Raw genomic sequence first — 12,649 nt, 5'->3', positions numbered from 1 at the left:
CTGTGGCAAGACCTTAAATGGGCAGTTCATGCTGGGAAACCCTCTAATGTAGCCCAGTTAAAACAATTCTGCAAAGAAAAGTGGGGCAAAGTTTCTTCACAGTAATGTAAATGACTCATCGCAAGTTATCGCAAATGTTTGATTGCAGTCGTTACAGCCAAAGGTGGCCAACCAGTTTTTAGATTTGAGGGGACAATTACTTTTTTTTTTACATGGGTGATATAGGTTTTGAATAAATCTTTATCTTTAGTAAATGGAATTATCTTATAAAAGCTGCGTTTTGTGTTTACTTGTGTTGTCTTTATCTAATATTAAAATTAGTTGGATGATCTGAAACAATTTAATGTGACAAATTTACAAAAACAGAAGAAATCACTATTTCACAGCACTGTTTCGTTCTATCAAACAAAACACCATTGACAACAGTGTCGTGGGTTTTTCTGCCGGTTTTATGGTCTGCTCCTGTAGTGCAGTGAGTTACAGTAGAGTGGGTACAGCAACTCACCAATGTGCTCCCTGTCACACCTAAGACATTCCATAAACTTCCACCAGGCAAAGAAAACAAATTCTACACATCAGATGCTAGTAAATACAGTCAGCACAAATTAAGAAATCAAATTAATATTCAAATTAATATTCAGACAGCATCTCTTGAAGTACTGCTTGTACGGCTTGTCTGCTGACATCGATACATATGTGTGCGTTAGTGTATGTGCGTGGGTGGATAATAGTGTCAGTTACTGAATGCACTGATGACTGGCTGAATGTGTATGGATGTGCTGTTTGAGAGTATTTCTAGTCTTCTTGTTTCAATGTAAAGTCTGGTGGAGAGAGTGGGTATCTATATACCGCAGGCTAAAGTGATAATTGTATAGAACTGTGTGCATAAACCTTGTACTGGCGCTTTCTGGCGATTTGTATTCTCCTGCTCTGTAGTCACCAGTCCATGCAGCATATCACAGGCCATGCTGGATTGTCAGACATTAAGAAAAGGATTTTTTTTTTCAAATCTTTCTTCAAGGCACAGCAAGAGAGCACGATACAAACCACAATTCATTTACATTCAGTTTGGCAAGAAAACCCTCCCACCCCTTCCCTTCCCTTCCAATCCTAGAGCCGCTAGCAGCAAAGACCAAAGTACAAAACTTACAAAGAGCATTAGAGTGTTACAGAAGCTGGGGCAACACTTCACAAGTTAGAGAGCGCCATAGACTGAAATAGGGCACGAATAAGGAAGGTACTGTAGTCTTGTAAACAACATGCGGTGTTGGAGAGCCTCGGCATCAACTTGGCAAACGCTGGCATGATGCAATCACTGCAATGTTAATACTAGACAATCCAAGTTTGTATGACAAAAGTACCTTATGTTTTTCTTTCTCACTTTGAGAACTTACTTGGAACTAACATACCAAATGCTGAGCTAGGTGTTTCATTCAAATAAACAGCTTGGGATTTTTACCCACCTCGTCTTGCTTTTCCAGTTAGCCTGCATGTCACTTGATTCTGGGTGTTTCTGTTCTGTTGTGTGTGGTAGGTAAGTTACGTTGGGTTGCAAAGATATGGGTGACCAAAGTTTGAGTACTAGATAAGGCATACTGTATTGACGGTAGGGCTGAAAGATTAAACGTTATTATATTAAAATTGTATGTAATAGAATACAGATTTTATTATAGCCTTCGTTGTCAGCAATGCTGTCTTAACAAGTTTTCACGGGGGAATTTAACCCAACAGCACACAGCTTGTGAACTACCTGTTGATGAACTAGACAAATCAGAGGCACCCAACATTCATGTGCTGTGAATGCGACCACACAACCACAACTAACTGGCAGTCAAGCCTCAATAGTGGATATTCTGGTCTTTTTGGCCAAAAACAAACATTATATATAAAATAATTTAATTCAAAACTCAGTCACTATATCATGATTAGATATTTTGCCCAAAGTGTCCAGCCCTAATCAGTGGGAATCAGTATCGGGCCGATATCAGCAGAAACGCTGGACTGGATATTGCACAGAAAAAAACAATCCTGTAACAAATCTAGTCTGAAAATCTAGTCTGAAATAGCTCAACTCACATTGTATGATATGATGTTGTTAGCTGTGTAATTCTTTCTGTGGGGTAGTAGAGTGTTTGCGTAGTCTAAGCATGATAGTCTACTTTTAGATGCTCATTTTAAGTGAAGCACTTTGATTAAAATAGCTTGTTTTAAAGCTAAATAGTTTTTAAGGAATAAATATCGAATTGTTTTTAGCATTCGCCAATACTCAAGATTTTAAAATCGGTACTGGTATCAGAAAAGAAAAAGTGGTGTAGCGCAATCTCTAATGAGTAAACAGAAATAAAAAAAAAAATTATGATTACCACCATACGTGTAGTGTTTGGGTCAATGACCAATGGATGGTTTATGCACCCTCACTTGCTGCAACAAAAGAGAAAGAAAAATACCCTCTGTGAATCAATGGTTACAAACACACCCAGACTCACCTGGTTACATATCTCAAATAATAATAACAATAATAATGAGAAGAAGAATAAGAATAAGAATAATAAGAATAATAATAACAGTAGTAAAGCACAATACTCCCTCGATAAAAATGTTACACTGTTACATAAAATCCAAGTAGCAAGTAAAAAAAGACATCAACAGCCTTACATTACACTAGGAACAGCAAGATGAATGATAGCTATTAACAGATCCAAATACATTCCTTCCCATGTCCAGTTACGTCCAGTTTTACTAACATCCTGACCATAACAGAAGTCCACTGTCTCAAGTTTTTGGGAGCCGCACTGCGAGAGCTTAGAAAAAAAATGCACAGAGCAAGGGCATGACCTCAACAGGGCCGAGGAAATACTCCTCCAAAGCACAAGGTCCAGTTTTCCAAGCTTCCGTCGGCCAAAGTGCCAGACGCCGGCAGCCGCAATGCAAACCCAAGAAAAACAGAAGAGAAAAGGAGAAGACAGAAGGCAGGGTAGAAAGCAAACACCAAGAGAGGCTACACAAACCCCTCACTGTGCCAGATTCACTTCTTAAACGGAGGTTTTTGAGGACAAAAAAAAATGCAGCATAGTGCCTCTGTGTCAGCCTCTAGCTAAGGTGAGGCATTGGGGCTTCAGGTTTTGGTGGGAGCGCTGGCTATAGGCCCATTACTGGTAGTCCATGGGGCTGTCCATGAGTGGGCTGGAGCAGCAGGGGTCTGGGGGGGCATCCTGGAGCTCAGTCTCCAGTGTCTCCTCCAGGTCCTTCTCTGTTGCCCCCTCGTCCTCATGGTCCGGACCTTGGCTGTTCCCCATAGTGCCATAACTCTGGTGGGCGGGAGAGGGCATGGGGGTCAGACCCAGCTCCGGCTCCAGCAGAACCGACGCTATAAAGAGCTGAGCAGAGAGAAAGAGAGAAGGGAATAAGTGGGTGGACATGAAGACAATCATCAAAAGTGGTTGTTGTTTTGTTCATGCAACAGGCATGGACAGCCTTCCATGTTTTAATGGGAGGCCACTGGGACCGTGAAAAGAGTGACTGAAGTGACACTTCGGAGAAAAATTCAACTTGCACAATTTTCTCTTTACCCCAAATGTAGCTGAACAGTCAAGACATGTTTGGCATCCAAGTTTTGCTTCTTCAATTCTGCCCCAGAGCTGCCAATTAGCATTGTGCAAACTTGCATGCCTAAATTGCACATTTGCCCCAAACTGGGTTGAGTTGTAAATTAATCTCAAACAGACTCGCTTGTTTGGTTTCTGACACATCCTATTATTGACAAAAATGGACAAAATTAAGGGTTCAGCCACAGCTTCTAGCCATTTAACATTTTTCACATTTCTTAGAAAATAATGTAAGCAATTTGCACAGCACTAGTTCGTGGATATAATATATATTCCTTACTTGTTAGCTAGAATAGCCTCGTAGCTGCAGTGCAAAACTAAAGAATCAAACTTCAGACACCAAACATAACTTGAGTGATTGACTACATTTGGGCTAAGGTGAGAAGTTTGTTTACCATAAGATTATGTTTAAGATTAAGTTTTTTTTTATTTAAGTTTTTAGCATAATGTTTCCTCTTCAATTTAGTTGTTGGCAATTCCCACCTGCTAGCTAAGATGCTACTAAGCTAGAAGGGTGAGCGCTAGCACATGCTAGCCTTCAGAAACTTGTGAAGCCAGCCAACTGCTGCTAACACAACCTCCTTGTACAGCTCATCATGCTTGAAGGAGAAATTGTGAATAATTCTGTAATGTTGGCTAGCATCGCGCTGGGTTATAGTGGAGAGGGAGGGTCAAATTGTGAGGCCAATTATGCTCTCTTGGACTCCTGGCCACGGATGGCTGTTAGGGATAGGACAAATGCTTTCGAAAAGCTTTTACTGCTTCAACTTCAAGTACTACCGCAATTAAACAGCACTCAACAAAATGGATTCAGAAGCAGGTACATTAGCAGTGGTCATGGTGGACGCAGTGCTTCTCTCTGTATCACTGTAGGCTCCTTCTGTTGTTTGGTCAGACATCTGAAACATAAGAATAAGGATTGAAGCATGGGTTAAAATATGACTCAGCACAAAAAGCTGTTTGGCTAAGATTAAGAACATTTCATCAAAAATGTCTCTTTTTTATGCAACTGTACATGTTTTAGCTCTACTATAATACAAGAAGACTCAACAATGTCTACGATCACACAGCTCACCTGATAGCTTGTCAGTCTGTCAGGCTGCAGTTTTTTCAGACAGAGGCCAAAGAAGGAGAAGACGATGCAGAAAAGTAAAGATACGAATGTGAAGAGAGTGATTGGTCGCATTGGACCTAGAACCAAAAGAAATAGACCAGCTATGACATCATACAATATGGTAATTACACATTTCACATGTCCTCAAACCATAGAAAGTTTAAAGAGTACATTCTTTTATTCACAATTAAAGGAACCCCTCACTTTATCTGAAAGATCTGCAACATTCTAGGCAACTATTCCAAACAAAAAATGTGCTAAATGTTGACAACCAGCTGATGAGGAAATTAAGAGTGGACGGTTACCAAATCTCAGCACGGAGAAGAAGAGCAGCCAGAACATGCAGAGTATGGGTGCCACCAGCACCTGACTGATAGCAGCTGAGTGGATGCGCTGGCTGAGCTTGGTGGGGATGTAGGCATAGTAGATATTATAGCGGTCCACCATGTGCTTCAGAATCAGATACAATAACCCTAGAACAGACAAATCACAGGCAATCACAAATCAGGATTTACTTCTTTATAAAAACATTAACACATAAGTACAGATGAACAACATCAGGGAGATTTGTGACATACTTTTGTCCATTTTCATGAACAATAGAAAATATACTGTATCAGCGAACACATACACAAGTCTATCTGACATTAACAACTTTACATGGTTTGAGGTGTATGATGCTTTAGGTGTTATAAGGGTGTAACAATATACATTTTTTGACAATATCATATAAGATTATTATGGCTCATATGTTCATAAAAGTTGTCAAACAGAGGTTTTCTAACAAAATAAGCTCCAAAAATAGCAACTCCTTGAATTTTATAAAAAACTTCAGAAAAAAAATCCAGTGATTGTATCATGGGTGTGTGAACAGCATCAGCCCCTTACTGTTTCTAGATATACTTTCGTCCATTTGTATATAGATAACAGTATGTCATACGGTGTCAGAAACCGAGTGTATTTGAGATTCTTTAACAAAGTTACATTGATTGAGGCAAGTGTGATGATTTACGCATGATACTAACTGAAATAAGCTTCCACTACTTGTTAGCGACATGAGCCTCACAGCTTCAATGCAATGCAAAGTGGCAAACTTTAGACAGCAAACATGTCTTGGCTGACTGGCTACATTTGAAGTAAAGAGAAAATTATGTAAATCTGTCTTTTTTTGCCAAATAATGGCTTCATGTATATGAACATCAGCAAAGTGTGAGGTAACGAGCTGCCTGCTTGCTAGGAATGAAGACTATTGGAGCTTTGTGCAACAAAGTACACCATATTACACAGGTGTGTGGTTAAAACTGACAGTGAAGTCCAGATGTAAGTAGCAGATGCCAAATGAACTCAGTAGAGAGGGGAAAATTATGATGGTGGATTGCAGCGTAGTAAATAAACAGTCATAATGTGCGGCGGTGACAGAACAGGCGTGGAGTGGGCGTCTGGCTCTCGGCTAGACGGGTCGGAGTGTCTGGAAGACTAGAGTGGTGTTCACACCTCGCGGCCACGTTACACAGAGATACTGAGATACTGTCAGCGATATGGCTCAGACGCCCACGCGGCACACACTCCACTGAGGAAGAGAAGTAGAAGACAGGAGTGGAGGGAGGAGGAGTGGAAGACACAGATAAAGAAAAAGTAGGATGCAAGAGAAAGACGGGAATAAGAAACCAGAATGGAAAAGGATGAAAAGCAGGGAGATTAAATGCGTGTGTGAGGAGAACTGAACCAAGGAGAGTTATATGAGGAAGTTGTTTAAAAAGATGGCAGATTTTGCACAGCATTCTTTATAAACTCATAGTTTAGCTAAACTCATTGTTTCTGAGACTGTGTGACTGTTATCTACATAAATGGATAGAAGTACATTACATAATCTCCTTGAATTTTGCCTGTAATTTGGATTAGAGGAAAATTATATAAATTTGATTTTTCATCAAACTATTGCTTTAACAGCCTAAATATGCCCACTATTTAGGGGTGCACTCTGGGTCATTGGCCCTGTTAAAACTGCATTTGCAGAAAGCAATGCCCACCCCTAATCCCAGTGCAAAGCTAGAGAAAAGCTGTGATAGTGAACTTTCATGGAACAATTTGAAAGTAGTAAGGCTTTTAAGCTTTGACAGCTGCAGAGACAGCCTGGGTGACCATAAAAATAAGTGTGCTATTTTGTGCATGCTATAGCCTGGTATGTTGGTCCACTACAGCAAAAACACCAGTTTGATGTAGTGATTACAATAATTAGGTAACTTAATTTTGCATTGTGTTTTGAATAAAAAAACACATCATCATTTCAGTGAATTAAGGGCAAGACCCGTGGGTAATTGAATTGATTTTCTCATTTTTCCACCATGTCATCTGCTCATAACATCACAAGCGATGACAGGAAAACAAAGCAATCACATTAAATCAGCACTGTTAACTTTGTGAGTTAATTACAGAAACTAGTTGCCAAAGCCATTGCAATATACTTTGAGCTGTTTCTTGGTAACTTTGAAAGATACAAAAATCTTGTATGGTTTTACTTTTAATTTTTTCACCCCCTCCCACCAATGTTTCTTTAACACTAATGCCCATATTGCAGACTCACCAAATGGTACAATGACAGGGCAGGTAATGCTGTAGGTCATACTCATGGAAAAGATGCACATGGTCCAGGCATATTCTAACCCAAACTGGAACTCATAGGCCTGACTCTGCAAGAAAAATAACATCTTAGATTGAATAAAACAGTTAAACTCTATGGCACCTAACAAATACTATGGCTGTTTAACAGTGGTGCTGGTGAGCACTTGCCACTCTGTGCCAGAAGAATGTGAGCAGTTTCTGGTGATGGAATTTTACAAATTACCTTGAAATATAAAAAGCGCCATATTTTGAGGAGCCAGCATTTTTCTTCACTGACAGGCAGAAATTCTGTTAGGCATCCTTCACAGACATCATGTTCATCATGAACATCATTCACGTCACCATAAACTGATGAGTAATAATGTACTCACTCGTTTAACGTGAATGCGTTCAGCCTTTGACTTGGCGAAGCAGAGGCGCAGCGAGTACACCAGCAGCGCAGGAATCCGCAGCAACTCCATCGATGTGCCAATCAGGCTCGATGTGATGACATAGTTTACGAAAAACGCTCCATTATCAGGCAAGAACACACACCTGAGAAAATATCAAAAACAATGAGAAAGGAAATTATATGGTTAACTGCATACAAATATAAGAGAAATATACTGTAAGCAGCTTCGACTTACTGGAACTTCACATCTTTCTCATCCATGAAGTGAATGTCGAAGAGCCACCTGAAGAAAAAATCCAAACTAGAGAACAGATAAAGTGGGTTATATCAATCCATGACATACATGGGTCTGAGAAGAAGATACAAGCTAAATTGGTATTTAATAATACAAAGCGTCTTTTTTCCAATCTAACTTTTTTTATACATATTCTGAAAACATTTATTGTGTACATGCAGCATTCAATAATGGCAAAAAGTACCTGGATAGACCGAGAGAAGGTAGAATAATGACCATGAAGATCAGCAGTAGAAAACATTTGTGCATGGTGGTCTGATTCTCACTGGACCTGGAATAAGACCCAGCACAGACACATTATGAAGCTGTACTGTTGTTTTGTTCTGTTACCTGTTACTCAATTTAAAACCCCTCCAGTGCCAATATGGCCTCCTCTACAAACAATTTACACAGACAGAACATACTGACCATGTAAATTTAACTCTATCTACAGCTCTTACACTATGGATGTCTGTTGTGATTCTGGCCATAGATTAAACAGTCCTGTTAATTTTGATTCCCTACAGAATGGAATTTCCAGCATATCTGAGTTCATCATAACCAACTATGTTTTTAAACCATTTCTTTTACTAATATAGTCCAGCCTCCCTAAAACCTGTAACTTGATCATTATCTTGCGACAGATAATGGGAAGAGTATAAAGTAGTGGTGGTGAGTCTACCACTGAAAGAGTTAAGTGTTGGACTCCAATTCATCTGTGGGCCAGGGTTAACTTTTGGCCAACGACTCTAGGGGTGGAAATGTTTGGAGTCAACACTTCATCTCTAATAATTCCTTTCAAATTTAACATCGTAATCGACTTAAGGGAGTCAAACGATATTCTCAAAGTGCACTCTTCAGCCCTTACTGTACTTGTATGACAATTTATGAACGGAAATTACAATTTATGAGTAATTTTTCTAACATAATGTAGTATAATCTACAAATCTGTAGCATATCATTGTGATATGTGAGAGCTAATAAAAGTAAGTAAACCATGTTTGGGATTAATCTTCACTATATCCATTTATCTGTTGGCTCTGGCTCTGTCTTGGCTAAGGTGGAATCGAAATGTGAATTCTGTAAGCTCCAGCAGCTGTCAGACAAAGTCAACTCCAGAAAATGCGAAGACATAAATATATATAATATATATATTATATTGTTGTTGTCCAAAGAAAAACAAGTATCTCCAAAATAGTAACTTTACAGGAGAAAGCAAAAACACTCCTACCTTTCAAGGTAAGTCAATGTAAAGAGATTTTATTCCAAGTGATTTTAGAGCATTTCTATTGGTCCATTCATCATAAACTTTTCAAACAATGTAAAGGACAACTCGTGTGTTGAAATGATGTAGAAAAATAAAAATCGACAAAAATGGAGATAGCAACGATATATAAAGGGCCCTTTGATATGGCATCATTAAAAATTGGCCTGCATTACTTTAACCAAAATTACATCCGTTAGATGATGTGAATGGTCTATAGAAACTCATCTGGATCGCAAGAGGTTGGTAAGGATGCTCACAGTACACAATAAAAAAATCTGTATTTAACATTCATCTGCATATTGTATCCTTTTGCATTATGAAGGTATTGATTAACAAATTATTTATCATGTGGCCCTACTCTAAAAACTCTCCTGTGCTTTACTTCTTCCCCCAGTGCTCATGTAGAAGCGCTCTATTTATGACAAAAAGTGGCACAGGATCCAGATGCAACAGTGAGAGGCCACCACTGCGCATTCATTATTCCCTTATTGTCATCACTATGACAACAAGACTGAAGAGGCTAGCGAAGAGTGCTAGTGAGTGACACAAACACACACACAGAGCTTGACAGGAGAGTGTGTGTGCATGTTCGGGTGGGAGGTTGGGTGGGGGGTTGCTGTGCTGTTATGCAATATGTTTGTGCACTACATTGAATATGTCAATGCAGTATGTTTTAGCTGTTTTACATTCATACAAAACCATGCATATTGTCACTGTCCAAAAAACAAAACAACAAAAAAACATGCATCTCCATTTTTTTCAATTTTTATTTTTCTGCATTTGACAGCAGCTGTCCTTTACACTGGGTAAACATTTAACGTTAAATGGACCAATAGAAATGATCTGAAATACCCATTACATTGACTTATAGTAAAAGGAAATAACGCTTATGCCTTCTGTAGTTTTCAAGTTTTCATTCTGGAGATATTTGGTTTTTTTTTGGAAAGCAATGATATACAATGACCAACCAGGTACAAATATCCTTTGACAGCAACTATACACCTAGTCATTAAGATTTAATGTGTTAATGTTGCAAGAATAACTTTATGTAATTGCTATGAAAGTGGAGTGGTACACATATAGTAACAGTAAGTAGTGCTTAGGTTTAGAGTTGCGGTTTTGTTTTTTGATTGATGGCAGTAAAGCACAGTTCCAGTCATCTGAGTCAGGGTGAATGCTTGTTACTGGTTTTCTTATGTAAGCCTATGGAATGCAACCAGAGTAAAGGAGTAGAAATTCCGATTCTTATGACAGGAATATGATTGTAACAATCATTAAACTAAAAATCATAAAAATTCGGACAATAATCAAAATAGTGTTCCTTACTTCGTCCAGTGACACTCGAAGAAGGCAGAGTAATAGACGATGAAGGGCAGCAGCACAGAGAAAGCCCACAGGAGCAGAGTGGGGAAGAACTGTGTGATCACTGGATTCTGAAGTAAAGAGAAGAGAGAAGATCCACATTTAAGTGCCATAAAGCAATGGTTCAGTGGAAATTTACAGTTTTCTCTTTCCCTTTTACCTCCTTGATGTCTAAAAACGAACATTGCATGGCCAAAAAAGTAGTAATATTCATCATGAAGGCTATAAGTAGAAATACAATGTTAGAAACCACATAAGCAAGTCTACTTGAGATTACTCAACTTGACACAACTTGAGGTAAGTTTGCACAGTGCTAATTGCTAAGGTATAAGCTTCCATGACTTGTTAGGTACATTAGCATTGTAGCTCCAGTGCAAAACTAAACAAGCAAACTCTATACTTGGGATTTAAAATGACTAAGATTTTCAAATGACTAAAATAATAAATAATGATTAATCACATTCATTAGTGTAGTTAATAGCAATTAATCACATTTGTCTTGTTTGCCCCTAAAGAAAGATTTTTTACATTTAAAAAGCAGTGCATTGTTTTATAGCTATAAGTAGACAAACTATGCTTCATCAGAATCTGTTTATTACAATCAATAATTCAACTTAGATTTAACATCAAAATAGGGTGAACGCAGAGAGTAATAGCAACTTGTTCAGACTCCTCTGCAATTATAGCCCTCTCATTTTGTTACTCTACATTTTGTTCCGAGGGGAACTGGAGCATACCACTTTGCTACTGAGTTTGTTAGTTTGTGGAGTTTGCAAGCTGTTGATTTACTCATAGTGTCCTGTGAGCACTGTTACTTATAAGGTTACTGATATTACAGATATTGCAGCATCAGCAGCGTGCTTTGCTTGTAAGTGATACAGTTCATGGTGTGACAATAGGTGGAAATAACTTTCATCAAGAGAGCCATTATTGGAACTTTCCAGTCAAAAGCTGTATTTGAACGAGAGGGCTACACTGTAAAAAAATGATTCGTCAACAAACCATTTTTTTCCAGTGTTAAGTCTCAGAGTCACAGCAACCTCACGCAAGCAGCTGGGCTTTTGGCTAGAACTATGGAAGGTTCGAAGGGCCAAATTAACGGCATTAAAATAATCAGTGGTGTTATTAATTTAGCACATCAATGTGTTAATTTTGACACCACTAATAAAGATGAATGACAGGTCTGATCGTCACTGACCTGCAGACTTTCCACTGGGCGAGTGACGTTAAACTTATCCATAGTGTTGACGATGATTGCAGGAGTGGTGAGGAAGAAGAGAAGGAGGAAGAGGAAGATGTTGAGGAGGACGCAGCGGAGCCACCAGCGAGAGCCACACACTGACAGATTCTCCCTGAAGAAACACATAGTCAATACACTTCCAGTTCTCTGAATATTACAGATACAGCATACATGATAGTCAGTTTTTCTGACGTTTAATAAGAATAGATACAGTACACCAAAGCTGTAGTACCACATTAAAAAAAAGTTATCAAAAGTATGAGAGCTGAGACGTGTTTTGCAGAGACCTGAAGCTGTTTTGTCTGTAACTGATGTCCTAAAATGTGCATCATAATATAGAGTCAGCTTTTTGCACAGGCGTGATATCTACCAGCAGCACCGAGCGTGTTCAACCAATGCAGCTCAACACCAGGGCTTTTAGAACATCTATGTTAGGTACAATTATGCAGTATTAATGCAGGATTTCACATCATCCAACATGTTTAAAAGTTCAGTTATGTTCAAATGTGGGAATACATGAGTCTTCCACCTATGGAAAATGAGTTTTTCCCATCACTGTGGGCTGTTACCACAGTAACTTGGTATACCATCACTGGGCCTATGGTAATTTTTTTATTCAATGTTTCAATTGCATACCACTATATCTAGAGATTAAATGACACCACGTCTTCTTTTCAAATACCGGGACCCACACTGAAACTTTGAACACAGTCTCATATGGATAAAAATCTGAATATTTTCAAAAATTGCTACGCTTTAAAGGGCTCAAATTGC

General features: G+C 38.8%; 1 protein-coding gene across 1 annotated transcript in view; it reads right to left on the bottom strand.

Moving 5' to 3' along the window:
- Nucleotides 1-2,165: 2,165 nt before the first annotated feature.
- The window catches only part of tmem63c (transmembrane protein 63C), a 53,138-nt gene continuing 42,654 nt past the window's right edge, over nt 2,166-12,649 (bottom strand). Inside the window, exons 14-23 of the mRNA XM_036593941.1 lie at nt 11,834-11,987; nt 10,600-10,706; nt 8,212-8,298; nt 7,968-8,033; nt 7,713-7,875; nt 7,304-7,409; nt 5,025-5,192; nt 4,681-4,796; nt 4,430-4,504; nt 2,166-3,377 (exon numbers count right to left, since the gene is read on the bottom strand). Of these exons, the coding sequence (XP_036449834.1) occupies nt 3,150-3,377; nt 4,430-4,504; nt 4,681-4,796; nt 5,025-5,192; nt 7,304-7,409; nt 7,713-7,875; nt 7,968-8,033; nt 8,212-8,298; nt 10,600-10,706; nt 11,834-11,987 (1,270 nt within the window). The 3' untranslated portion in view covers nt 2,166-3,149. The remainder of the gene's footprint in view (nt 3,378-4,429; nt 4,505-4,680; nt 4,797-5,024; nt 5,193-7,303; nt 7,410-7,712; nt 7,876-7,967; nt 8,034-8,211; nt 8,299-10,599; nt 10,707-11,833; nt 11,988-12,649) is intronic.

The sequence above is a fragment of the Colossoma macropomum genome, unplaced genomic scaffold (genome assembly GCF_904425465.1).
Source record: "Colossoma macropomum unplaced genomic scaffold, Colossoma_macropomum, whole genome shotgun sequence".
Lineage (NCBI taxonomy): Eukaryota > Metazoa > Chordata > Actinopteri > Characiformes > Serrasalmidae > Colossoma > Colossoma macropomum.
Note: the sequence above shows the minus strand (reverse complement) of the source record. Positions and strands in the feature narration are given on the sequence as shown.